The sequence below is a fragment of the Taudactylus pleione genome, unplaced genomic scaffold, assembly GCF_031769625.1.
Source record: "Taudactylus pleione unplaced genomic scaffold, aTauple2 ptg000344l, whole genome shotgun sequence".
Taxonomy (NCBI): domain Eukaryota; kingdom Metazoa; phylum Chordata; class Amphibia; order Anura; family Myobatrachidae; genus Taudactylus; species Taudactylus pleione.
Window position 1 is genome coordinate 106,293 of NW_028284745.1, and position 26,648 is coordinate 132,940.

General features: G+C 49.7%; 1 protein-coding gene across 2 annotated transcripts in view; it reads right to left on the bottom strand.

The window, feature by feature from the left end:
* The window catches only part of MOGAT2 (monoacylglycerol O-acyltransferase 2), a 77,743-nt gene that overhangs the window by 24,083 nt on the left and 27,012 nt on the right, over window positions 1-26,648 (bottom strand). For both annotated transcript variants that reach the window (XM_088444003.1, XM_088444002.1), the window contains exon 2: window positions 18,558-18,736. In XM_088444003.1, the coding sequence (XP_088300129.1) occupies window positions 18,558-18,736 (179 nt within the window). The remainder of the gene's footprint in view (window positions 1-18,557; window positions 18,737-26,648) is intronic.

Genomic DNA, 26,648 nt, shown 5'->3' on the forward strand with positions numbered 1-26,648 from the left:
TGACTGAGGAATTATTTGGCAAAGTGGGTTTGGGATTAAAGTTGAAGTCTATAGCAGCGGGCTACTTAAATAAACTTCCAGAGCCCAGTAAGGAGTGCATTCAGCATGGTACCGTATGTATTTAATAACTGATAACCACCTGGAGAAAGTGCGGTTTATTTTGGGCTTTAGTTACGGAAAACTTCTTAACAAAATATCAACATTTGGACATTGTGGTCAGAAAGAATTCAATATATGCTACAACGTTGCTATATCAAGCTTGAGCTACATGATCTTATATATTCTATGTATTTGGACTGTTTTATATGGTAATTTTTTAAAAATATTTCTACATTTGAATAAATATATAGAGTGTTGATATACTGAGTATATAGTTATCCTAACTAGGGCACAGCAGTGCGGTCATTTGTATTTTATTTGATGTGTTGTGAGGTAGACAATTACCTTTATTTCTACCTCTGCCTCACCTAAATTCCTTATTGTCTCAGGCGCTGGGTGTTTTCCTGTTTATTCTTTGTGTAGTGAAATTATCTAAAACACTTGTATTCCCTTATTGCCAGCATGAGATGGCGGGTAACAGGACAGGTACTGATTGCGCAGCACAAATACCGCTGCAGTACATGTTATATAGGCTTCCCAAGCAGAGGCATACGGTATACAGGCTCTCCCGCCGTTAGCGCTGGCCAGTGACATGCAGTGAGGTACAGTAAATGGCTGGGGAGGCACTGGCTAGTATCAGAGCCAGATTTACAGATATATATATATATTAGGGGTGTGCACCGGCCACTTTTCGTGTTTTGTGTTTTGGTTTTGGATCTGGATCTTTCTTCGTGTTTTGGATCTGGATTGGTTTTGCCAAAACCACCCTTGCGTGTTTTGGGTTCTGGGTTTTGTGTTTTGGATCTGTATTTTTTTTAAAAAAAGCATAAAAACAGCTAAAATCACAGAATTTGTAGGTTTTTCTGCTCCTATGCTATTATTAACCTCAATAACCTTAATTTCCACTCATTTCCAGTCTATTCTGAATACCTCACACCTCACAATAGTGTTTTTATGTCCAAAAGGTTGCACCGAGGTAGCTGGATGACTATGCTAAGCGACACAAGTGGGCGGCACAAACACGTGACCCATCTAGGCGTGAAACTGCAGTGGCAGACAGGATGGCATTGAAAAACTAGGCCCCAAACTGTACATAATGCAAAGAAAAAAAAGAGGTGCAAGATGGAATTGTCCTTGGGCCCTCCCACCCACCCTTATGTTGTATAAACAGGACATGCACACTTTAACAAACCAATCATTTCAGCGCCAGGGTCTGCCACACAACTGTGGCTGAAATGATTGGTTCGTTTGGGCCCCCACAAAACAAGCTGGCAATTTATCTGTCCCTGCACAAACTGGCTCTACGGAGGCAAGATGTCATCCTCATCCTCCTCATCCACCGATTCCTCACCCTCTTCAGTGTGTACATCCTCATCCTGACAGAGTATTAATTCGTCCCTGCTGGAACCACAGGTCCCTCTGTACGTTCTGGAGGCTGGTCTCCCTGGAAGAGTTGATAATTCATTTTATGAACATCATCTTCTCCACATTTTGTGGAAGCAACCTCCTACGCCTTTCGCTGACAAGGTTCCCGGCTGCACTAAACACTCTTTCGGAGTACACACTGGAGGGGGGGCAACTCAGGTAAAATAGAGCCAGTTTGTACAGGGACCTCCAAATTGCTTCTTTTTCCTGCCAGTACAGGTACGGACTGTCTGACATGCCTACTTGGATGCTGTCACCGATGTAATCCTTTAACAGACAGACGCACGCTTGTCGCTGCTGCTTTGAGGATTCAAGTGCGGCTACAGCCCACACAATTCACAAAGACAGAAAAAATAAAGAATATTTTTATTGTTTGTGGAGCACACTTTGAGGGTTACACCACCCTTTAACAGACAGACGCACGCTTGTCGCTGCTGCTTTGAGGATGCAAGTGCGGCTACAGCCCACACAATTCACAAAGACAGAAAAAAGAAGAAGAATATTTTAATTGTTTGTGTAGAACACTTTGAGGTGTCACCACCCTTTAACAGACAGACGCACGCTTGTCGCTGCTGCTTTAAGGATGCAGGTGCGGCTACAGCCCACACATTTCACAAAGACCAAAAAAAAAAGAACAATATTTTAATTGTTTGTGTAGAACACTTTGAGGTGTCACCACCCTTTAACAGACAGACGCACGCTTGTCGCTGCTGCTTTAAGGATGCAGGTGCGGCTACAGCCCACACAATTCACATAGACAGAAAAAAAAAGAACAATATTTTAATTGTTTGTGTAGCACACTTTGAGGGTGTCACCACCCTTTAACAGACAGACGCACGCTTGTCGCTGCTGCTTTAAGGATGCAGGTGCGGCTACATCGCACACAAGTCACAAACACATTAAAAAAATAGTTTTTTATTTTTTGGAGCACTTTGAGAGTTACACCACCCTTTAACAGACAGACGCACGCTTGTCGCTGCTGCTTTAAGGATGCAGGTGCGGCTACAGCCCACACATTTCACAAAGACCGAAAAAAAAAGAACAATATTTTAATTGTTTGTGTAGAACACTTTGAGGGTGTCACCACCCTTTAACAGACAGACGCACGCTTGTCGCTGCTGCTTTAAGGATGCAGGTGCGGCTACAGCCCACACATTTCACAAAGACCGAAAAAAAAAGAACAATATTTTAATTGTTTGTGTAGAACACTTTGAGGGTGTCACCACCCTTTAACAGACAGACGCACGCTTGTCGCTGCTGCTTTAAGGATGCAGGTGCGGCTACAGCCCACACATTTCACAAAGACCAAAAAAAAAAGAACAATATTTTAATTGTTTGTGTAGCACACTTTGAGGGTGTCACCACCCTTTAACAGACAGACGCACGCTTGTCGCTGCTGCTTTAAGGATGCAGGTGCGGCTACAGCTCACACAATTCACAAAGACAGAAAAAAAAAGAACAATATTTTAATTGTTTGTGTAGCACACTTTGAGGGTGTCACCACCCTTTAACAGACAGACGCACGCTTGTCGCTGCTGCTTTAAGGATGCAGGTGCGGCTACAGCCCACACATTTCACAAAGACCAAAAAAAAAAGAACAATATTTTAATTGTTTGTGTAGCACACTTTGAGGGTGTCACCACCCTTTAACAGACAGACGCACGCTTGTCGCTGCTGCTTTAAGGATGCAGGTGCGGCTACAGCCCACACAATTCACAAAGACAGAAAAAAAAAGAACAATATTTTAATTGTTTGTGTAGCACACTTTGAAGGGTGTCACCACCCTTTAACAGACAGACGCACGCTTGTCGCTGCTGCTTTGAGGATGCAGGTGGAATCTAGACGGGATTTGGAACCGAGGACACACTACCTCCATCAATTGTCTAAATCCCACTGCACTAATGTCGGATACCGGACGCACGTCTAACACCAACATAGCAGTCAAGGCCTCAGTTATACGTTTTGCTTCAGGATGACTGCTGTCGTACTTCATCCTCATCGCTAGGGACTGTTGGAGGGTCAATTGTTTAGTAAAAGTAGTGATGTTCCTACTTCCTCTCTGGGATGATGAACAACTCCCAGCAGCAGCAACAGCACTAGGAGGAAGTGGTTCTTGATCTTTCCCTATTTTATTTTTATCGGAGAAAGTTTGGTCCTCCATTTATGTTATATTGATATATATACGTGCGGCTAAAGCGCACACAAACACAGAAAATATTATTTTATTTTTGCTGGAGAGTAGTGCACTTTGTGGGTTACACCACCCTTTAAGAAATGAGCCAGCCGGCTCTTTACTTATGGGACACAGGCGCACGCTTGGCGCTGCTCCTTTGTTGATGCACGTGCAGCCACAGTGCACACAATTCACAAACACAGAAAATAATTTTTTTTTTGGTTTGGACTGGAGTGTACTTTCGGGGGTTACAGCACCCTTAACGGTCAAGCCAGCCGGCCCTTTACTTATGACACAGGCGCACGCTTGGCACTACTTTGTTGATGCACGTGCGGCTACTGCGCACACAATTCACAAACACAGAAAATAATTTTTTTTTTGGTTTGGACTGGAGTGTACTTTCGGGGGTTACAGCACCCTTAACGGTCAAGCCAGCCGGCCCTTTACTTATGACACAGGCGCACGCTTGGCACTACTTTGTTGATGCACGTGCGGCTACTGCGCACACAATTCACAAACACAGAAAATTATTTTTTTTTTGGTTTGGACTGGAGTGTACTTTCGGGGGTTACAGCACCCTTAACGGTCAAGCCAGCCGGCCCTTTACTTATGACACAGGCGCACGCTTGGCACTACTTTGTTGATGCACGTGCGGCTACTGCGCACACAATTCACAAACACAGAAAATAATTTTTTTTTTGGTTTGGACTGGAGTGTACTTTCGGGGGTTACAGCACCCTTAACGGTCAAGCCAGCCGGCCCTTTACTTATGACACAGGCGCACGCTTGGCACTACTTTGTTGATGCACGTGCGGCTACTGCGCACACAATTCACAAACACAGAAAATAATTTTTTTTTTGGTTTGGACTGGAGTGTACTTTCGGGGGTTACAGCACCCTTAACGGTCAAGCCAGCCGGCCCTTTACTTATGACACAGGCGCACGCTTGGCACTACTTTGTTGATGCACGTGCGGCTACTGCGCACACAATTCACAAACACAGAAAATAATTTTTTTTTTGGTTTGGACTGGAGTGTACTTTCGGGGGTTACAGCACCCTTAACGGTCAAGCCAGCCGGCCCTTTACTTATGACACAGGCGCACGCTTGGCACTACTTTGTTGATGCACGTGCGGCTACTGCGCACACAATTCACAAACACAGAAAATAATGTTTTTTTTGGTTTGGACTGGAGTGTACTTTCGGGGGTTACAGCACCCTTAACGGTCAAGCCAGCCGGCCCTTTACTTATGACACAGGCGCACGCTTGGCACTACTTTGTTGATGCACGTGCCGCTACTGCGCACACAATTCACAAACACAGAAAATAATTTTTTTTTTGGTTTGGACTGGAGTGTACTTTCGGGGGTTACAGCACCCTTAATGGTCAAGCCAGCCGGCCCTTTACTTATGACACAGGCGCACGCTTGGCACTACTTTGTTGATGCACGTGCGGCTACTGCGCACACAATTCACAAACACAGAAAATAATTTTTTTTTTGGTTTGGACTGGAGTGTACTTTCGGGGGTTACAGCACCCTTAACGGTCAAGCCAGCCGGCCCTTTACTTATGACACAGGCGCACGCTTGGCACTACTTTGTTGATGCACGTGCGGCTACTGCGCACACAATTCACAAACACAGAAAATAATTTTTTTTTTGGTTTGGACTGGAGTGTACTTTCGGGGGTTACAGCACCCTTAACGGTCAAGCCAGCCGGCCATTTACTTATGACACAGGCGCACGCTTGGCACTACTTAGTTGATGCACGTGCGGCTACCGCGCACACAATTCACAAACACAGAAAATAATTTTTTTTTGGTTTGGACTGGAGTGTACTTTCGGGGGTTACAGCACCCTTTAACGGTCAAGCCAGCCGGCCCTTTACTTATGACACAGGCGCACGCTTGGCACTACTTTGTTGATGCACGTGCGGCTACTGCGCACACAATTCACAAACACAGAAAATATATTATTTTTTTAGCACTTGGGGGGAGCACCCCTGATGGACAGAGCACCCCCTGGACAACACTGCAGCACTCCTTTAGGACTGGGACACTGCACAGGACTTTGGAGTGGACACAGCCCCTATGGAGAACTGACTGCACAACACAGTCCAGCCAGCCCCTATGGACTTTGAAGTAGTGGACACAGCCCCTATTAACAACAGCAGCACAGCACAACACAGCCAGCCCCTATGGACTTTGAAGTAGTGGACAACAGCAGCACTACACTACACTACACTACACAGCCCTAACTCCCACCCTCCCTCTTCACTGTCCACAGCCGAGTGAGAAAATGGCGCCGACGTGGGTACCTTATATAGGATCCAAAACCCGCGAGACTCGGAAGGCGGGATGATGACGTTTTGCCTCGATTTCAGATCCGAGTCAGGCGGGAAAAGTCGAGCCTGATTCGGATCGGACTCGGATCGGGGGGGCTCGGGGGGGTTCGGATTTCAGAAATCCGAACCCGCTCACCCCTAATATATATATATATATATATATATAATATATATATGAACCCTAGGGTACATGTGGGCATTATACAGTAAAAGTGGTGCATCAGTATAGAGTGCTTGAAACTTGGGGTGTTTTGATCAGGGATGCACAGAAAGGTAGGCAGACAGGGGAGGCAGTGCCTCACCTCCCATACACTTTTTACTCCAAAGTTTTGTCTATAAAAATGATCAGAATAATACAAAGAAGATATTTATAATATTTTCTTATAATTTTTCCTATAATTTTTATAGTCAAAACTAGTCTGGAGTATATCTAAGTATGACAGGAAACAGGGCCGGCTCCAGGGGTTGGAGCACCCTGTGCCGGCCCCCTCCAGAGCGCCCTATCAACCCCTCCTCCCCCCGAAAATGGGGGAATGGTACCATAGGCCATGCCCCCTACGTGACGTTATCAGGAGGCGTGTCCGCCTCCAAATAACGTCAGGCTGGGGGAAGCCTCACTAGCTGCTCCGTATTACACTGCTTCTACCTACTGGTGATGCCTCTGCATTCACCCTAATCAGTGGCTTCGTATCACACTGCTACTGCCTGATTATTGTAACTGTGCCGCAGCCGCGGCCCATCTTTGCCGTATCCCATGCCGCTGCTGTCCTGCTCTTAGTATCTCTATTACAGCATATATTTATTTTGATCAGGGCACTTTCTTAGACAATCACAGCTAACGCTGACGCGTGTTTCGCTTTAGCTTTTTCAAATAGGCAAGCCGACCGTTACCTCTCCCGGTTCTCTTATATACGTTAACTATACAATCACCTCTCAGTGTTCATTTGAAAACTAAGGTAAAACATAATGGGAGATATGGTGACCAATCAGAGAGGTTAGATTCCAATTTCAACCCGGGTTGACCCTTTCAGACAGAAAAAGGACCCGTGTTGATCAGCAAATTACCGGGTAGAAATGTTTGACCCAGTAATTTTTTTTTCTGTCTGAAAGGGGTATAATATTATAGATCTTTTACTGGTTCATATCACTAAGCAGCAATAATAATTTGGTATATTCACAAAGAGGACTATTGGGCCACCTAGTGGTACAGTTTGATATTGCTGAAATTCTATAACTTATTTCATGTAGAAATGATCGCAGGGTACTTAGGGCCGGGGTGATAATTATGGATTTCTAATAGCACAGAGATTTCTTTAACATTCAATATATTTTGTTTCCATCTAGCTTAGTAAGTCTATGGGGCAGCTTGGTGAGCGATCGGCTGGTGATGTCACAGGATGAGCATGGTGGGGTCACAGCGTCTATGCAGCGGGTTAGTCTGCGATTGAACGCCTATGCCGAATGTGATGACGCAACATACAGTCACTGTTGCTAGGTGCGCTATGACAACTATATAAGTAGAATATATATATACATATATATATATATATATATATAAACATAATACACTTGTAAGCCATAGGCATCGCTGCATACGAGTCTTCCCAACATTTAGAAAGATTTCTGGTGCTTGAAAATGCCTGTGAATTAAATGAATACAAATTGTCATATAATGCCGGTAACAGGCGCCAGGGCCGTGACTAGGGGTGTGCGTGCGGTGCGACCGCACAGAGCGCAGTTCTCTATGGGCGGCACCGCCACTCGCCCACAGCTCCTGCAACTGGCTAGCAGGGTGCCTGTAATGGAACGCTGCAGCCAGAGTCTCTGCAGCAGTGCTGCCTGGCGCGTCCTTAGGTTACCATACCGATGGCCATCCTTATTTGCTCCCGGCGCCGGGTGCAGGCCACGCCCCTCCATGTGACATCATTATACGAAGGCTGCATGGCCTGCACCGGGCGCCAGGAGCCGTAGTTACGGCACTGATAGGTGCAGCACAGAATCACACACCGCTGCTTCTGAGCTGCAATCATCTACGGCATCTTCTCTGTACGGCCATGGCAGCCTGCTTACTATATTATGCTGATGCAAGTATCCTCCTATGTACGCCGTGTATACTTGCGTTGGCATGCGGAAGGCCGGGGACGCCCCCAGTATTTTTCAGTCTGCAGCTCAAGATCGGTCGCCCCGTCTTCCTCCACACGCTGCGAATGAGTGCTGAACTTGGCTTACATGCCCATGACATGCGCACGACACTCACATGAGACGGACCAGTTATATGACGGATCGCATGGTTGCCGCCCAGTTACCGCCCATTTTACAGGAAGATGTCAGTTGCAGTGGAGGCACGGGATCTGCGTATAGAAGCAAAGCGCAGAATCCCATTGGGGTTATGGCGCAACTAACACACTTTTCAGCGGGTGCTAACGTATCGGGACTATACAAACAGATATAGGGGACTGGCACATGGGTGCAAAACCCCTCTACTGCGCCATAGACAGTGTGGGTGTATACCCGCACATTTATACAAAGCGTTTATTTATTAAATGTACTTATATAGCGCACACATATTCTGCAGCGCTTTACATAGACTATGGCCCGTATTCAATTTGAAGCGTTAAGTCCGGATCCGCATTAAGTTACCGCCGATGACGTCATTATCGCCTGTTTTGGTTTTCCTCCGTATTCAATTTGAAAGACTTTCCGCCTAGGCGGAAAGTCGATGCAATGTAATAGGCGGTAAAGTATCACCTATGAACGGCAGGCGGAAAAAAGTTCAGAATTGGGGTTTTGGGGTGCAACATTTCGGGAACCCCCCTTCAGCCTTCAGACAGTCCCCCAAAGGTAATCTGTGTCCAGAAAATGTTAAAAATAACTTAAGGACACCCCAAAAATTTACTTTGAAAAAGGGGCAAAAAAAAATAAATGTTGGGGTACAAAGTTAAAAACTAGCGAACTTGACTCTGGGGGGGTCCCCAAGTATGCCCCAGGTGTTTTTTTGATTGCAGGGGCTTGCGGAAGGTGGATTTTTCAACTTCACTTTAGCAACTTTAAAATATGCTGACCCCCATTTTCAAGTACCCCAAATTTGCTGGGATAATTTATTTTCTGGAAAAAAAGCTCCTGAATATTATTCTGCATCAGGTATAGAAAAATGCTATTTAGCAGCTATTGAGCCCATTTAAAAACACCAAATACCTTCAGCAAGCCAAATCGGGGGGGACCATAGGGAACCCCCATGTCAGAGCATCTTTTGGGGGGTGACAGGCTGATTTCCCCAAAACTGACAGTACTTTCCGCTTGTTACAGTATCGCCGGGTGCGGTTTACGCCTACTTTCAAATTGAATACGGGGTAAAGCGTGCACACGCGCGATACTTTAACGCCTATAAAACAGGCGAAGTCGGCGTTAAGTCTGGGCCACGTTAAGTTAACGCGGCTCAGCTCAAATTGAATACGGGCCTATATCGGTCATTCTTATCAGTCTCTGCTCCGGTGGAGCTTACAATCTATAATGCCTACAACATGGGCGGGCACAGGGTTAAAAGAAAGCCAATTAGCTTACCAGTATGTTTTTGGAGTGCGAGAGGGAACCCATGCAGACATGGGAAGAACATATAAACTCTGCATAGATGAGCCATCACCATGAATGGAACTCATGACCTCAGTGCTGTGAGGCAGTAATGCTAACCACTACTCCACCGTGAAGCCCTACTGAATTCATACCATGCCCCCGTGTGGTGCACCAGCCTTTACAGTACTAAGATGTTCTTCACTGCCAAGCAGAAGCCTCATAGTATAATGAGCCTGATTCACTCCGGATCTCTATTGCGATCGCAGCAGTGATTACGAACACTGTTGCGAAAATATGCTAATGACTGTAATGGCAAAGCTGCCGCACAGCCAACATAGAGACGCCCACTACCGCTATCTCACATCCGTAATACTGCGTTTACATCGGGAACATCGAGTAACATTGTCCCCTCACGCATAATTTCAGCAGGTCAGACTTTACTCAGAAATTGCTAACCTCGTCGCACGCAGTGAGTACACAAGCTGCGTGTTCCGTCGCAGTGTCTAATTTATGCAGCAATGCGACGGCGTTCAAACGGACAGACACGCCTGCATTCTCCTACCACTCCCCTGTCACCACCCCCAAACGCTGACGTCCCCTCCCTCAGTCTGCGATTGCTTTGTACCCAGTGTGATCGCAATGCTAACTCATGTACGCGCACTGCGACGCATACGCACCATCGGCCGATCTGCGTTTGCTGTTGCAATTGCATTTCGTTATGAATCCGGCCCTATATGCAGTTTTACATGTGTGATGCCGTGTTAGAACTCTGGGCCTGATTCAGCAAGGAACGGACTCTAGTAGACGCACGCACCCGGCCGCTGCGAGAATATGATAATCAATGCATACGCACGGAGACCGCAGCACAAGACGCAGACGCCCAGCCCCATATTACACCGCCCATCTCCTTTTACTTACAGCCTGATCAGTACGCAAGATAGCGTAAACATTGGTAACATCGAGAATCATTGGACTCATTAGCATAATAGTGGTTGACCAGACCTCGCGCAGGATCTTGGAAACTTCTCATCACTGCGTCCGTCGCCGCACTGGATTAATTATGGATGCCCCCAAAACGGCGTCCCAATGCAAGCCACGCCTGCGTTCACCCGACCACTCCCCATCACCACCCACAAATGGCACTTCCTGTCAATCAACGTGGGAAGGGGTCCGCGTACACGATGCGTATAGTCTGTGTACACTTACCAGCTTGCACCGGTTAGTTCGCGCATGCGCAGTGCGATGCATACGCCGTGGGGGGGGGTTTGGTTTAGGGGCTCCCAGGGGGGCTTAGGGTTAGGCTCACCCCTGGGAGGGTTAGGGTCAGGCTAGGGGAAGAGGGGGGGTAGGGTTAGGCACCCCCCGAGAGGGTTAGATTTAGGGTGCGGGGAGGGGGGATTAGGTTTAGACACCCCTGGAGGGAGGTTAGGGTTAGGCACCCCTATGGGAGGGTTAGGGTTAGGGGGGGAGAGGGGAGGGTTAGATAGCTTACTTACCTCCATCGTGGATCTGCGCTCTCATACTGGTGTCGGGATTTGAACCGCTGGGCTCACGTCCGGCGGTCAATCACACCACACCCCTCTGGACCCCAGGAAGAGTGGGTAGATCTCCTGGGTCCCGCCCACTTCTTAGTGAAGTGGGTAGGATTAGGAGACTAAGCGGTCTATGGGCCTGATTCAGAGCCGTACGCTCTGACAAAAGCGCTCGCTCTGAATCAGGGCCGGCCTACCTAAACTTGGAGCGGCCTCCTGGCCGCTCGCATAGCTGTGGGTGACCACCCACAGCTTATGCGAGCGGCCAAAAAGATGGTCGCGATGGTCAAGACCATCGCGACCATCGGGCTTGCGACGAGACCCGGGGTGCTTTTGGCTCTATCAGGGCCGGATCCAGATGGTAGGCGTTCCCATGGGAACGCCTCCGTCTGGGCAGCCACGCCCCCGGCATGCCCACCAAAGGGGGCGTGCTGTCACTCGCCATCGACAGCACGCCCCCTTTGGTGCGAGACCCATAACGACGGCTACCCCATCGTTATTTGGGTCTCGCGCATGCGCACGATGGAGGCGCCTCCGTCGTGCACATGCGCATTTGGGAAACATCGACCCGCTTGCGAGCGCTGAGCGCTCGCAAGTGGTTCTGAATGAGACCCTATGTACTATGCAGTGATAAGTGACAGAGTGAATAGTGATAAGTCAGTGATAAGGTGCCAGCCAATCAGCTTCCAACTGTCATCTCACAGGCTGTGTTTGAAAAATGACAGTTGGGAGCTGATTGGCTGGCACTTATCACTGACTTATCACTATTCACTCTGTCACTTATCACTGCTTAGTACATAGACCCCTATTACTGGGATTCGCCCGTCCACGGGGAAGGGGTGGGGACAATGTGACGCGATTCTATGAGAATGACACAAAGTGCCTAGCCACACCCCCTCAGATCGAAAGCCAGCTGCAGAAATGTAGGTAAGTATGGCGTAGTCACATGACACCTGCGCTGACTGCTGTATTCTCTTATGAGTCATTAAAGAATTTGCACTAAGAGCTCCGGTATTAAAGGAGCTCCGGAAACATACCTCCCAACATGACCCTCTCCAGGAGGGACACAATGCTCTGGTCCTGGACTTCCCTGGTAAGAGGTGGGGCTGCAGCACAGTTCAAAATTCAAATAGGGGAGCCACACCAACTGTCATTTCACACACTGCCAACATCACTGGCTGGGACTCACTGGCAGTTGGTGTGACTCCCCTATTTGAATTTTGGACTGTACTGCAGCCCCACCCCTGGGGCCTCCACCAATCATAAATTACCAGGGAAGTCCAGGACCAGAGCATTGTGTCCCTCCTGGAGAGGGTCATGTTGGGCGGTATGCGGAAGAGTCGGACATAACTCTTTGTCATAACGATTCTGTCCTGTGCGTGCACCACAGGTGCGCTCACCTACGTCTGTCTACAGAGTCAGCTGCATCTTACATTTATGACTCTGGGATAGGGGGAGAGATGGGCAGGCAGGTATATACTGTACGGAGATACACCTGTCTGGTATATCTCTTGGTGCATGTTTGTAGCAGACATTATATATATAGATTTTTGGCACAAATGCATCCAACCCTACATGATGCCCAAAGCGTTGGGAATAAGATTGTCGCTGCCCCTCCCCACTCAGCTGGTGTCAGTGATCAGAGCACAAGGCCAAGTGACGCCCCTGATTCGCCTGATAAAGGGGGACAGCCCATAGGACATCAGTGCTCTGATATATGTTTGACATTCGATGGCTGCGATGGTGGATGGTGCCGGACTGCCGGCCAGCTGAGCGAGCCTCAGCCTACTCAGGCTGGTCGGCTTGCGAGCCCAGCAGACGTCCACGCAGTCTCTGGGATGGCCACTCCCAGGAAATGCCCCGTTTCCGGGAACGGCGGCCGCTCCTTCCCCCGCACTGCCCCTTAAATGCCTCTACCTTTCAGTCAGGCAAAGGCGTTCAAGGCTAGCGTGTATGTTAACAGAACCCATTCCGCACACTCGCAGAATGATTCCTGCGCATGCGCAGATTCCCGATAATCGGGAATCTGCGTTCAGCAGTGCACTTGCTTGCACTGTTGAATTAGCCCCAGAGTACTCATTAAGTAGGAGGTGGAGGCTACCAAGCTGCCACCAGGGAAGGACAGAAGTGGAGGATGCAAGACCACAATTTCAGAAGTATTTAGGTCATTGGCTTTGTCACTGGGCTCCCCATCCGTAAATTACACCCATTTTACTTTTGCACCTCTCAGCCATGGGAGTATTTGTGTTTTTTGTTTATGATCAGGTGATCACTTTTTCGTCAATGTCACAAAAAAACAAAAACAGAATAAAACAGAGTTACAGCATAATGAGCCTGACAGGGGGCCCAATCCAATGTTGCACATAAAGAGGCCAGAATGAAATTTCTGCAAATATAAATCTCTATTCATAGCCACCCACATCTATGTGACCGCACTGCCCCATCTATGTGACCGCACTGCCCCATCTATGTGACCGCACTGCCCCCATCTATGTGACCGCACTGCCCCCATCTATGTGACCGCACTGCCCCCATCTATGTGACCACACTGCCCCCATCTATGTGACCTCACTGCCCCATCTATGTGACCGCATTGCCCCATCTATGTGACCTCACTGCCCCAATCTTTGTGACCGCACTGCCCCCAGCTATGTGACCGCACTGCCCCATCTATGTGACCGCACTGCCCTCATCTATGTGACCGCACTGCCCCCATCTATGTGACCGCACTGCCCTCATCTATGTGACCGCACTGCCCCCATCTATGTGACCGCACTGCCCCATCTATGTGACCGCACTGCCCCAATCTGTGTGACCGCACTGCCCCATCTATGTGACCGCACTGCCCTCATCTATGTTACCGCACTGCCCCCATCTATGTGACCGCACTGCCCCATCTATGTGACTGCACTGCCCTCATCTATGTGACCGCACTGCCCCCATCTATGTGACCGCACTGCCCCATCTATGTGACCACACTGCCCCCATCTATGTGACCACACTGCCCTCATCTATGTGACCGCACTGCCCCAAACTATGTGACCGCACTGCCCTCATCTATGTGACTACCCCATCTATGTGTCCGCACTGCCACAATCTATGTGACCGCACTGCCCCCATATATGTGACAGCACAGCCCCATCTATGTGACTGCACTGCCCCCATCTATGTGACCGCACTGCCCCAATCTATGTGACCGCACTGCCCTCATCTATGTGACCGCACTGCCCCATCTATGTGACCGCACTGCCCCCATCTGTGTGACCGCACTGCCCCCATCTATGTGACCGCACTGCCCCCATCTGTGTGACCGCACTGCCCCCATCTATGTGACCGCACTGCCCTCATCTTTGTGACCGCACTGCCCCATCTATGTGACCGCACTGCCCCATCTATGTGACCGCACTGCCCTCATCCATGTGACCGCATTGCCCCCATCTATGTGACCGCACTGCCCCATCTATGTGACCGCACTGCCCCATCTATGTGACCACACTGCCCTCATCTATGTGACCGCACTGCCCCATCTATGTGACCGCACTGCCCTCATCTATGTGACTACCCCCATCTATGTGTCCGCACTGCCACAATCTATGTGACCGCACTGCCCCATATATGTGACAGCACAGCCCCCATCTATGTGACCGCACTGCCCCAATCTATGTGACCGCACTGCCCCATCTATGTGACAGCACAGCCCCATCTATGTGACCGCACTGCCCCTATCTATGTGACCGCATTGCCCCATCTATGTGACCTCACTGCCCCAATCTTTGTGACCGCACTGCCCCCAGCTATGTGACCGCACTGCCCCATCTATGTGACCGCACTGCCCTCATCTATGTGACCGCACTGCCCCCATCTATGTGACCGCACTGCCCTCATCTATGTGACCGCACTGCCCCCATCTATGTGACCGCACTGCCCCATCTATGTGACCGCACTGCCCCAATCTGTGTGACCGCACTGCCCCATCTATGTGACCGCACTGCCCTCATCTATGTTACCGCACTGCCCCCATCTATGTGACCGCACTGCCCCATCTATGTGACTGCACTGCCCTCATCTATGTGACCGCACTGCCCCCATCTATGTGACCGCACTGCCCCATCTATGTGACCACACTGCCCCCATCTATGTGACCACACTGCCCTCATCTATGTGACCGCACTGCCCCAAACTATGTGACCGCACTGCCCTCATCTATGTGACTACCCCATCTATGTGTCCGCACTGCCACAATCTATGTGACCGCACTGCCCCCATATATGTGACAGCACAGCCCCATCTATGTGACTGCACTGCCCCCATCTATGTGACCGCACTGCCCCAATCTATGTGACCGCACTGCCCTCATCTATGTGACCGCACTGCCCCATCTATGTGACCGCACTGCCCCATCTGTGTGACCGCACTGCCCCCATCTATGTGACCGCACTGCCCCCATCTGTGTGACCGCACTGCCCCCATCTATGTGACCGCACTGCCCTCATCTTTGTGACCGCACTGCCCCATCTATGTGACCGCACTGCCCCATCTATGTGACCGCACTGCCCTCATCCATGTGACCGCATTGCCCCCATCTATGTGACCGCACTGCCCCATCTATGTGACCGCACTGCCCCATCTATGTGACCACACTGCCCTCATCTATGTGACCGCACTGCCCCATCTATGTGACCGCACTGCCCTCATCTATGTGACTACCCCCATCTATGTGTCCGCACTGCCACAATCTATGTGACCGCACTGCCCCATATATGTGACAGCACAGCCCCCATCTATGTGACCGCACTGCCCCAATCTATGTGACCGCACTGCCCCATCTATGTGACAGCACAGCCCCATCTATGTGACCGCACTGCCCCTATCTATGTGACCGCACTGCCCCATCTATGTGACCGCACTGCCCCATCTATGTGACCGCACTGCCCCCATCTATGTGACCACACTGCCCTATCTGCTGGTGAAAGTAGCCGTCATCATCATCATCATCATCAGCATTTGCGCCTGTGCTATCCTCAGTGTAAGAGATATATATGATATCAGATAGATCTCTGATTATGATAATATGATGAACACCTCTGAATAGCCCCCAATTCTGTCTATGCGCCCACCGCACACTTGCCCTATGAGATCTGTATGACTCTGAATCACTCACAATTGCTCCAAGTTGCGTACATATGCGCAGTTTGCTAAATATCTCGAGATTCATCTGCTGACTAGAGTCGGGGCGGCGATAGCTGGTTCATTCCGCTGTGGGAGGACTGGGAGCACTTCTGGTTAAATTCAGCAGGAAAACGCGCAAAGTTTCTCGGCCAAACGTGGAATGAGGTGAGTAGTTTGCTGAACATTTTTGAAGGTTTTGCTCATCACCATCTAGAATTTTTCTCTTACTGTATGACTTTCATTAAATCTGCGATTTGGAAGGCAGTCCACTAGATGGCAGTCTACACTATGAAACTAATCTGGACATGGGGCCTGATTCAGAGCCGCTCGTAAGCGGCCGCTCGTTCGTTCCGACCGATGTTCGCACAACTGCGCATGCGTACGGATTTTAATACGCATGCGCGAACCATTCAGTGCGGCCGAAAATCGTGTGCTCGCTAAATAGCGAATGCCTGCTATTTTGAGTGACAGGATGAGGCGTTTGTGGGTGGTAACAGGGGAAGGTGCTTGAAAACGGGGAGTGGAGATCAGAACGCAGGCGTGCCAAATGGTCAAAATGGGCATTTTAAGGGTGTGCATAATTAATACAGCAGCGTCATCGGCCACGTCACTTGGTTGTTTTATAGTCAGAACTGCTCGCAAGATTGCGGTAGGAAAATGCTACCACAAGAATAGCGAGCAGTTCATACGCCGTCCGATTAATCTAATAAATAGCGGACATGACGTATGATGCGAGCGGCCAGGGGGCGTTTTTTTCAAAAGTACGTTCGCATGTTTTGTTCGCTCGTTCAGACATAGAGGTGTGAACAGACCGCAAAGAGCGAACGGTTAATTTAAATAGCCAGACCCTTTTTCTGGACGAGCGAGCGCAAATAGCGTCCGGCTCTGAATCAGGCCCTAGGTCTTTTACTGTGGGCCTGATTCAGCAAGGAACGCAGTTGCTGATACGCACGCAATCGGGCGATTGTTGTGTACTGCACATGTGTATGCATCCAATCAGATCCCTCCCAGCACCCCAGCTTTGCCTGTCCTTCTGCGAATGCGCGGAAAGACGCCAGAGCGACTTATGGGTCATAGACCCGGAAGTGCCTCACTTGCAAAGGACCGCTCTTACCGAGAGAGCGGTCCTTTGCGTTTTCCGTCATGCATACCGGTGTAATCATTGGGCCTGATTCTGAGAAGTGTACCACCCGCACGCAATGTCCACGGTCATTTAGTAGAGCAATTTTTTGCAACTGTGCATACGCGAAAAAGTTCTGAAACCCCCTCGGCGCATGCGTTACACAGCGCGTACGCACAAAGGGCCTGATTCCTAGAGTAATGCTAATGCAATCATAACTGCGATCTCTTATGGATCGCAATTGCTTAAATATGCTAATGCATTCCAAAACTTAGCCCAGCATAGGGACGCCCCATGCTGCCTTCTCATATCCAACAACGTAAACAACGGTAACAAATACTGCGTCTCTCCTGACTCGCAGAGAGGTCTCATGCTGCGAAGGAGATGGCAATGGCGAATTTATGCACGCCCATAAAACGGTATTTAAATGGTCCCGACGCCTACGTTTTTCTAACCACACCCCCCCATTACCACCCCCAAACGCTGACTACCTGTCACTCACTTTGTAAGTGAATCCCCTGTGCGAGTGTGATCGCAATACAAATCGCTGCACATGCGCAGTGGCTAACAATTTGCTCGATCTGGGTAAATATCGCTATTGCGTAAATCTCAGAATGAGGCCGAAAGAATCTGTTGTGATCAGTTCAGACGGTATCGGAAAGGTGACGGAAAAGTGACAGGGGCGTTCCTGGGAGGTGACTGGGAAGCGGCCAGTAGTGCGCGCAAAACTGGGCCGCTCAGTGGGCGTGTCAGTGCAAGCGGCTGCATTCACAGACGCACAGACGCAGGCCTAGGAGGCCGTGGTCAGACAAAGACGCTGCACCTGCCATCGGGCTGGTGGATTTTTTCATGGTGGCGAATAAGGGCGCACCAATCTGTATTACAGCAGCGTGCACGGTCCTTGCACATTCGGCCGCACTGTAGCGCCATTTGCATAAAGTCGCAGATGTGACACCGCCATTAGACGCTGCTGCCTGCGCTTTTGTGTGCGGCTCAGAGTGAGGCAGCTGCGGGTAACCGTTCATCTCCGGGCCTCGTAGCCACTGCACCATCTGCACTGCCACCACCGAGCCCTATAATTACAGCAACATATCATTGTAGGAACGTAGCTCAGTCATTGACTTACTGTAATAGGGAAATAATCCCTGAGGTATTTCCACACTACGCTCCGCTGGAGACAGGGGCTCCTCCTGCCGCCCTGGCTGGGGGTGTCCCAGTCTATAAACCACCATATCCCATAGACAACACTGATGATCCAGAACCGGGTGAAGAGCAGGACGAAGTATAGAATGATGCAGGTCTGGGCTGCAAGAGAGGATAATGAATCAATATTAGATTGTGATTCTCCATCAGTGTGCAACGGAAAAGCACAAAATGCATCGTATTACAGTACAGGATGAGCCCCGATCTCCGCCAGTGCAGTGCTGGCGCATAATAGAGTCCATGTGAGGAGTGAAAGTGACCATGTGCCCCTCCTCCAGCCAGGAACTGCCCTAATAATCTCTCCACCTCTTGTTCTCATTTCCAGAACCCGGCTCCACAAAAGAGAAACTAATCTGTAACCGTCTGTAGCGCCTACTCCGTACAGAGCGCCCTCACTCCGATCAACTCCTCCCACCACGCTGTGGAAACATTTACTCATCAGCAAAGTGCCACCATCCAGCTCCATATACTTGTTAACTTTGTTGGAAATCTAGGTAAACATTTTTTTAGGAACGGACTTTTTTATTATTTAAACCCCTCAATCAGGCCCTCTCCCTGTCTTACGGCTTCCACTTTCTAATATATCCTGGATCAAAGCTTTTCTCATCCTGGAGGCAACTAAGACCCTCATCCGCTCATTGTTCATCTCCCAACTGCACTACTGTAACCTCCCCTTATCTGGTCTCCCTGACTCCCACCTCTCTCCACTACAATCTATCCTCAACCTGCTGCCCGTCTCCTCTACCTCTCCAAACGTTCCACATCTGCCTCCCCTCTCCTACAGGCCCTACACTGGCTCCCCTTCCCAACCCAATTCCAGGAGGGTTAGGGATAGGCTGTGGGAGGGAAGGGTTAGGCTATATGAGTAGAAGGTTAGTGTTAGGCACTAGTGGGAGGATTAGGGTTAGGCTACGGGAGGAAAGGGTTAGGGTTAGGCACTAGGGGAAGGGTTAGAGTTAGGCTATGGGAGGGTAAGGCTCTAAGGGGAGGGTTAGAGTTAGGCTTCGGGAGGGTTAGGCACTAAGGGGAGGGTTAGAGTTAGGCTACGGGAGGGTTAGGCACTAGGAGGAGGGTTAGAGTTAGGCTATGGGAGAGTTAGGCACTAGGGGGAGGGTTAGGGTTAGGCTACTGGAGGAAACAGTTAAGGTTATGCACAAGGGAGGGTAGGTTAGGGTTAGGCACTAGTGGAAGGGTTAGGCTATAGGAAGAGATGGTTAGGGTTAAGTACTAGTGGGAGGGTTTGGGTTATGCAACGGGAGGGTTAGGTAGTAGGGGAAAGGTTAGGCTACTGGAGGAAAGGGTTAAGGTTATGCACAAGGGGGAGGGTTAGGCTATGGGAGGATAGGTTTGGGTTAGGCACAAGGGGGGAGGGTTAGTGTTAGGCTATAGGAGCAGATGGTTAGTGTTAGGCACTAGTGGAAGGGTTAGGCTATAGGAGGAAATGGTTAGTGTTAGGCACTAGTAGGAGTGTTAGGGTTAGGCTATAGGGGAGATGGTTAGGGTTAAGCACTAGAGGGAGGGTTAGAGTTAAGCTACGGGAGGGTTAGGCACTAGTGGGAGGGTTAGGGTTAGGCTACTGGAGGAAAGGGTTATGGCTATGCGCAAGGGGGAGGGTTAGGCTATGGGAGGGTAGGTTAGGGTAAGGCACAAGGGGGGGTTAGGGTTAGGCTACTGGAGGAAAGGGTTATGGCTATGCGCAAGGGGGAGGGTTAGGCTATGGGAGGGTAGGTTAGGGTAAGGCACAAGGGGGAGGGTTAGTGTTAGGCTATAGGAGCAGATGATTAGTGTTAGGCACTAGTGGGAGGGTTAGGCTATAGGAGGAGATGGTTAGTGTTAGGCACTAGTGGGAGGGTTAGGGTTAGGTTATAGGAGCAAATGGTTAGTGTTAGGCACTAGTGGGAGGGTTAGGGTTAGGCTATAGGAGGAGATGGTTAGGGTTAAGCACTAGGGGGAGGATTAAAGTTAGGCTACGGGAGGGTTAGGCACTAGGGGAAGGGTTAGGGTTAGGCTACTGGAGGAAAGGGTTAAGGTTATGCACAAGGGGGAGGGTAGGTTAGGGTTAGGCACAAGGGTGAGGGTTAGGCTATAGGAGGAGATGGTTAGTGTTAGGCACTAGTGGGAGGGTTAGGCTATAGGAGGAGATGGTTAGGGTTAGGCACTAGTGGGATGGTTAGGGTTAGGCTATAGGGGAGATGGTTAGGGTTAAGCACTAGGGGGAGGGTTAGAGTTAGGCTACGGGAGGGTTAGGCACTAGTGGGAGGGTTAGGGTTAGGCTACTGGAGGAAAGGGTTAAGGTTATGCACAAGGGGGAGGGTTAGGCTATGGGAGGGTAGGTTAGGGTTAGGCACAAGGGGGAGGGTTAGTGTTAGGCTATAGGAGCAGATGGTTAGTGTTAGACACTAGTGGAAGGGTTAGGGTTAGGCTATAGGAGGAGATGGTTAGTGTTAGGCACTAGTGGGAGGGTTAGAGTTAGGCTATAGGGGAGATGGTTAGGGTTAAGCACTAGTGGGAGGGTTAGGGTTAGGCAACGGGAGGGTTAGGCACTCAGAGGAGGGTTAGGCTATGGGAAGGTTTGGCACTTGGGGAGGGTTATTGTTAGGCTATAGGAGCAATTGGTTAGGGATATGCACAAGGGGGAGGGTTAGGCTATGGGAGGGTAGGTTAGGGTTAGGCACAAGGGGGAGGGTAAAGTTTAGAGTTAGTCATATCACAGGAAGCACTGCAGAATCCACTGGAAGTCATCAGGACGTCATTTTGATCATGTCGACATTTCATCAGTGTAAACATGATGGATGTCAATGTAGTCATGTCGATATTATGACCATGTAGACATTCCCATGTCGACATTACAAATGTAGACAAAATATACCACACTGTCAAGTTATTTCAGGCGTCATACAGCATAAATAGGTATGGGTTACCATCAAGCCTCTCCCAGTCACACAGCAATAATTCTGCCAACATATTATTTTTTACTCAGTGGTTGAACTATAAATCAGAAAAATCAGTCAGAGGGTAATGGCTTGGCAGCAGTTTATAGCGGGAGTTTACCCAAATTTTATTTGACAAACCTCAGATTCAATGCCGTAACAGGGGCATTTCTCTGTCCTGGGTTGGTTGCGCCATGCACACATAACTTCATGACATCACAGACAATGAGACCAGAGACCTACAACAGGAATTTGGAGGCCTCTCCAGGCACCCCACAAGCTGGTGCAGCTGGCAGGGTTGCCATCCATCCTGTATGATACAGGATCATCCATGATATTATACACAAATGCTCTTGAATGAATACGGGACGCAGTTTGCCCCATGAGAGGTCTGCGGAGCTAAGTGCAAATTTACTGATGCGGTGCCAATGGTGACTGTATGAGGTAGAGGTCCGAGTCCAGGCACATAGGCTCAGCCTCCGCACACTGCTGTGTGCAGCGTGAGAGTGCGCAATACACGACCTAACTCCACAGACCACAGGTGGAGGAGCACCACCGCCTTCGGACAAAGAACCGGGTGGCGGTGGCAGGTGATGCGCGGCTGTACACCAGAAAATGACACCGCAGAGGAGGGGGGCCCTGCTTGCCAGCACAAGGTAAGTATACTCTGGGTGCAGGGTGTATGGTGCGGGGCCCCCCTGGACCCAGGGGCCCATGTGCACTGAATACCCTGCATCCATTCTAAATACGGCTGTAACCTACAGTGTCTCTGATCTCGTCTCTGATCATTGAGCAACACATACCAGCAATAAATACATCCGTGCCGGTTTCCTAGAACATACAGGAAGGACCGGTCCCTCTTACTTTGAAATTAAGTGTAATTCTAAAAAGTAGATACAAGATTATTGGTTCCGCGCCGTCACCTGACCACAGCGACCGGTCTTCTACAAAAAAAAAATATCGAAAGTGCTGAAGAAACTACTATACTGTACGTAGATATCCTATATATACACTCTTATTATTGCTGAATCAGGGCCCTTGTTCCACACTTGCCTACGTAACCGGAATTGCCGGGAGGCTCCCGGAAAGAGTGGGCAAGTCTGCCGGCCGGATGTACAGAGCATCTCAGACACATGCGCAGAAGTAAAACATTGGGCGCTTGCGTCCACCCTTAAATCGCCCCCATAGTCACAATACTGTAGCATCTATTCACGTGTGACTCACTTTACAATAGGGCCCATTAACTTTTATACCCTATAATGTGGCTTTAACCCCAGTATAAGAGGTGGAAATACCAAAACTGACATAAAACTGAAGACCAAAAACAAAGGATAAGCTCTCACCACAGCCGAGATAATTAGCTTTGCCTCAAATACATCACTTTGCAAAAAAACCTTCCTCAAAATGCAGAACGACAAATCTCTGGCATAGGGACTATGGCCCTGATTCAGAGCTGAACGCTATTTGCGCTCGCTCGTTCAGAAAATAGGGGTGGCTATTCAAATGAACCATTCGCTCTTTGCGGTCTGTTCACGCCTCTAGGTCTGAACGAGCGAACCAAACTTGCGGTCGTTTTTTGGAAAACTACACCCCCTGGCCGCTCGCGTCCTGCGTCATGTCCGCTATTTATTAGATTAATCGAGTACATCGACCAGCGTATGAACTGCTCGCTATTCTTGTGGTTGGTTTTTCCTACCGCAATCTTGCGAGCAGTTCTGGCTATAAAATAACCCAGTGACGAGGTCAATGACGCTGCTGTATTAATTATGCACACCCATAAAACGCCCGTTTTGACCTTTAAGCACGCCTGCGTTCTGATCTCCACTCCCCGTTTTCAAGCACCTTCCCCTGTTACCACCCACATACGCCTCCTCCTGTCACTCAAAATAGCAGGCATTCGCTATATAGTGAACAAACGATTTTCAGCCGCACTGACTGGTTCGCACATGCGTATTACGATCCGTACGCAAGCGCAGTTGTGCAAAACATCGCTCGGAACGAACGAGCGGCCGCTTACGAGCGGCTCTGAATCAGGCCCAGATTCCGGGATGGGCGGTATTGTGAGGCCGCAAGGAAGCGCAGGGAAGAGGCTGGGCAATACCGTCCAACAGAAACGCAAGTGCAGCACCTCTACATCCATAGACGCATCCATAAAAGCTGCCGCAGATGACCGGCACAATCATCTGTCGCAATGGTTGCTCCTTTGGCCAGGCTGCGTAAGCTGAGACTTACTCAGCCTAGCTGGTTCCTGGCAGCCTGCAAAGTCAGGAAATCTGTGTCCACTGATGCAGACCCTGACCGTGTGTCTCCCGGAAAACATGCCCCTGTTTATGGGAACGCTGGCCAAACACGCCCCCACTCCGCCTGCCAAACAACACAGCGTGTCAATCGTACTGCAGCTTGGGGGATCTAGGAGGGAGATCGCAGCACCCGTCCTGCACCTGCGCAGACCTAAAAATATCGGAGATGTACGCAAACCATCGGGTTTGCGTGCATCTCTGGATCGGGACCACAGGGGCCTATTCATCAACACTAAAATAAAGTTTTTAAGGACATTTTCCTTAAATGATGTTTGTATTCATGAAGCCACTTAGCACAGGAGACATCACAGATATCTCCTTGCTAAGTCCCCCTGCGTTAATTTCCACACTCCCCATACATTAGTACATTAGTATGGGGATATGGAAATTATGGTATTCATCAATTCCGAAAATTATGTATTTTCAGAATTTGATGGAGTTACTATTCGCCACTGTGAGGTGGCGTACAGCGGGTTACACTTACCTGCTGTCAGCTGGGCAGGTCCCCCGCAGCTCCCTCCGGCGCTCTGATCCCTCCTCTGGCTCCGGTGGTTGCTCACCCACTGGGCCTGATTCAGAGCCGGATGCTATTTGCGGATGGTCATTCCAAAAAAGGGGCCGGCTATTTAAATTGAGCGCTCGCTCTTTGCGGTTTGTTGACGCCTCTATGTCTGAGCGAGCGAACGAAAAATGCGCTTGCTATTTTGTAAAGACGCCCCTTTGCCGTTCGCATCACACGTCATCTCCGGTATTTATTAGATTAATCGGGTACATCGAAAGGCGTCTGAACTGCTCGCAGTGCTTGTGGTAGGTTTTTCTGACCACTATCACTGCGAGCAGTTCAGGCTAAAAGACAACCAAGTGACGTGGTCGATGACGCTCCTTTACTAATTATGCACTCCCATTAATCGCCCTTTTGACCGTTAGGCACGCCTGCGTTCGGATCTCCACTCCCCCGTTTTCAAGCACCTTCCCCTGTTACCACCAACAAATTCTGACCGCAATGACTGGTTTGTGCATGCGCATTACGACCCATATGCATGCGCAGTTGTGCAAACATCGCTCAGAGCGAACGAGCGGCCGCTTACGAGCGGCTCTGAATCAGGCCCACTGTGTTTTTCCAGCAGAACACAATAAAGTGATGTCAGTGGGAGTGATTTTGGCTCTGATAGAGCCAAAATCACTCATGGGCTTGCAGCAGCGAGACCCTACCGCAGGGTCTCCGTCGCAAGCCCGATGGTCGCGATGGTCAAGACCATCGCGACCATCATCATGGACGCTCACATATGCTGTGGGTGGTTACCCACAGCTATGCGAGCGGCCAGGAGGCCACTCCATTTTCATGGAGGAGGGCACTGATTCAGAGTGAGCGCTCTGGTCAGAGCGTTCGGCTCTGAATCAGGCCCAAAGGGCCTGATTATCGCGACCATTGGTATTGCGAGTAGACCCTTGTGGTAAGGTCTCAGCACTCGCAATGCCAAGTGGACTTCCAGCTCCAATAGAGCCGGAAGTCCACTCCTCCGTTTGTACAGCCCCCCCCGCCTACAAAACGGGGCGAGCTGTCGATCAACATCAACACTCGCTATGGGGCTTGTGCACATGCGTTGCGCATACCGTGTGTGCGCATTGGTCCACCATCGACCCACTTGCGAGCGCAACGCGATCGACTCTGAATGAGGGCCTAAGTTTTTATTACTTCACCTCCTGTATTTGCACTTTTTATTTTTGCGTATTTTTTTCATTAAAAAGTAGAGGGGGGCAGTAGGTTCTTATGGGCTCCTGTATCCACAAAATCTAGGGAGGGGGTGTGGCCCCAGGGTTTCACTGCCCCGCTCCCTGCAGGGAGAGAGTTAGGACCTTATTCAGAGTCGGTCGCGAGCGCTGAGCGCTCGCAACCGACTCGATGTTGGTCCACAGGGCATGTGCACAACGGAGCCGGCTCCGTCATGCGCATGTGCGAGCCCCCGCTAACGACGGGTGATCCGTCATTAGCGGGCTCGAAGCAGATGGAGCGAGCTGTCGATGTTGATTGACAGCTCGCTCCGTTTGCTGGGCGGGCAGGGGGCGTGCCTGCCCAAACGGAGGCGTTCCCACCGGAACGCTAGCCGTTTGGGGGCGGCCCCACTGACATCATCAGTGATGTCAGTGGGGAGCTTCCTGCTGAAACACAGCAGGAAGCTCCCTGGGGCTTAAGGTTGACGAGACCCTACCCTAGGGTCTCGTCGTAAGCCCCGATGGTTGCGATGGTCTTGACCATGGCGACCATCTACCTTAGCGGTCGTTAGAGCTGTGGGTGTTAACCCACAGCCTAACGACCGACATGGAGGTGGCCGTTCAGGATGCAAGCGGCCGCCCTGTTTCTGAACGACAGACAGCTTGCATCCTACGACCGCCTCTGAATGAGGCCCTTAGTACCCTAAATGCAGCTCTGATGGAGCCCAGGATAAACGGACCCATCTAGCCTTGCGGAAAACGGGGCTCTGCAGACCCTTGCCCTCCTATGGGGCATCATGGATGCAAGCGGCTGAGGGCTTTTATTTTATTGTAATGTATGTATAATATTATTGTACTGTGTATTTGTGATATTCATGTACTGTGTTGGGGTTATTAATGTAATGTAGTAGGGACTATACAGGTTATATATTGAGGCTATACAGTATATGTAATTTGGTAGGGGACTATACAGGTTATATATTGAGGCTATATAGGTAATGTGGTAGGGACTATACAGGTTATATATTGAGGCTATATATGTAATGTGGTAGGGACTATACAGGTTATATA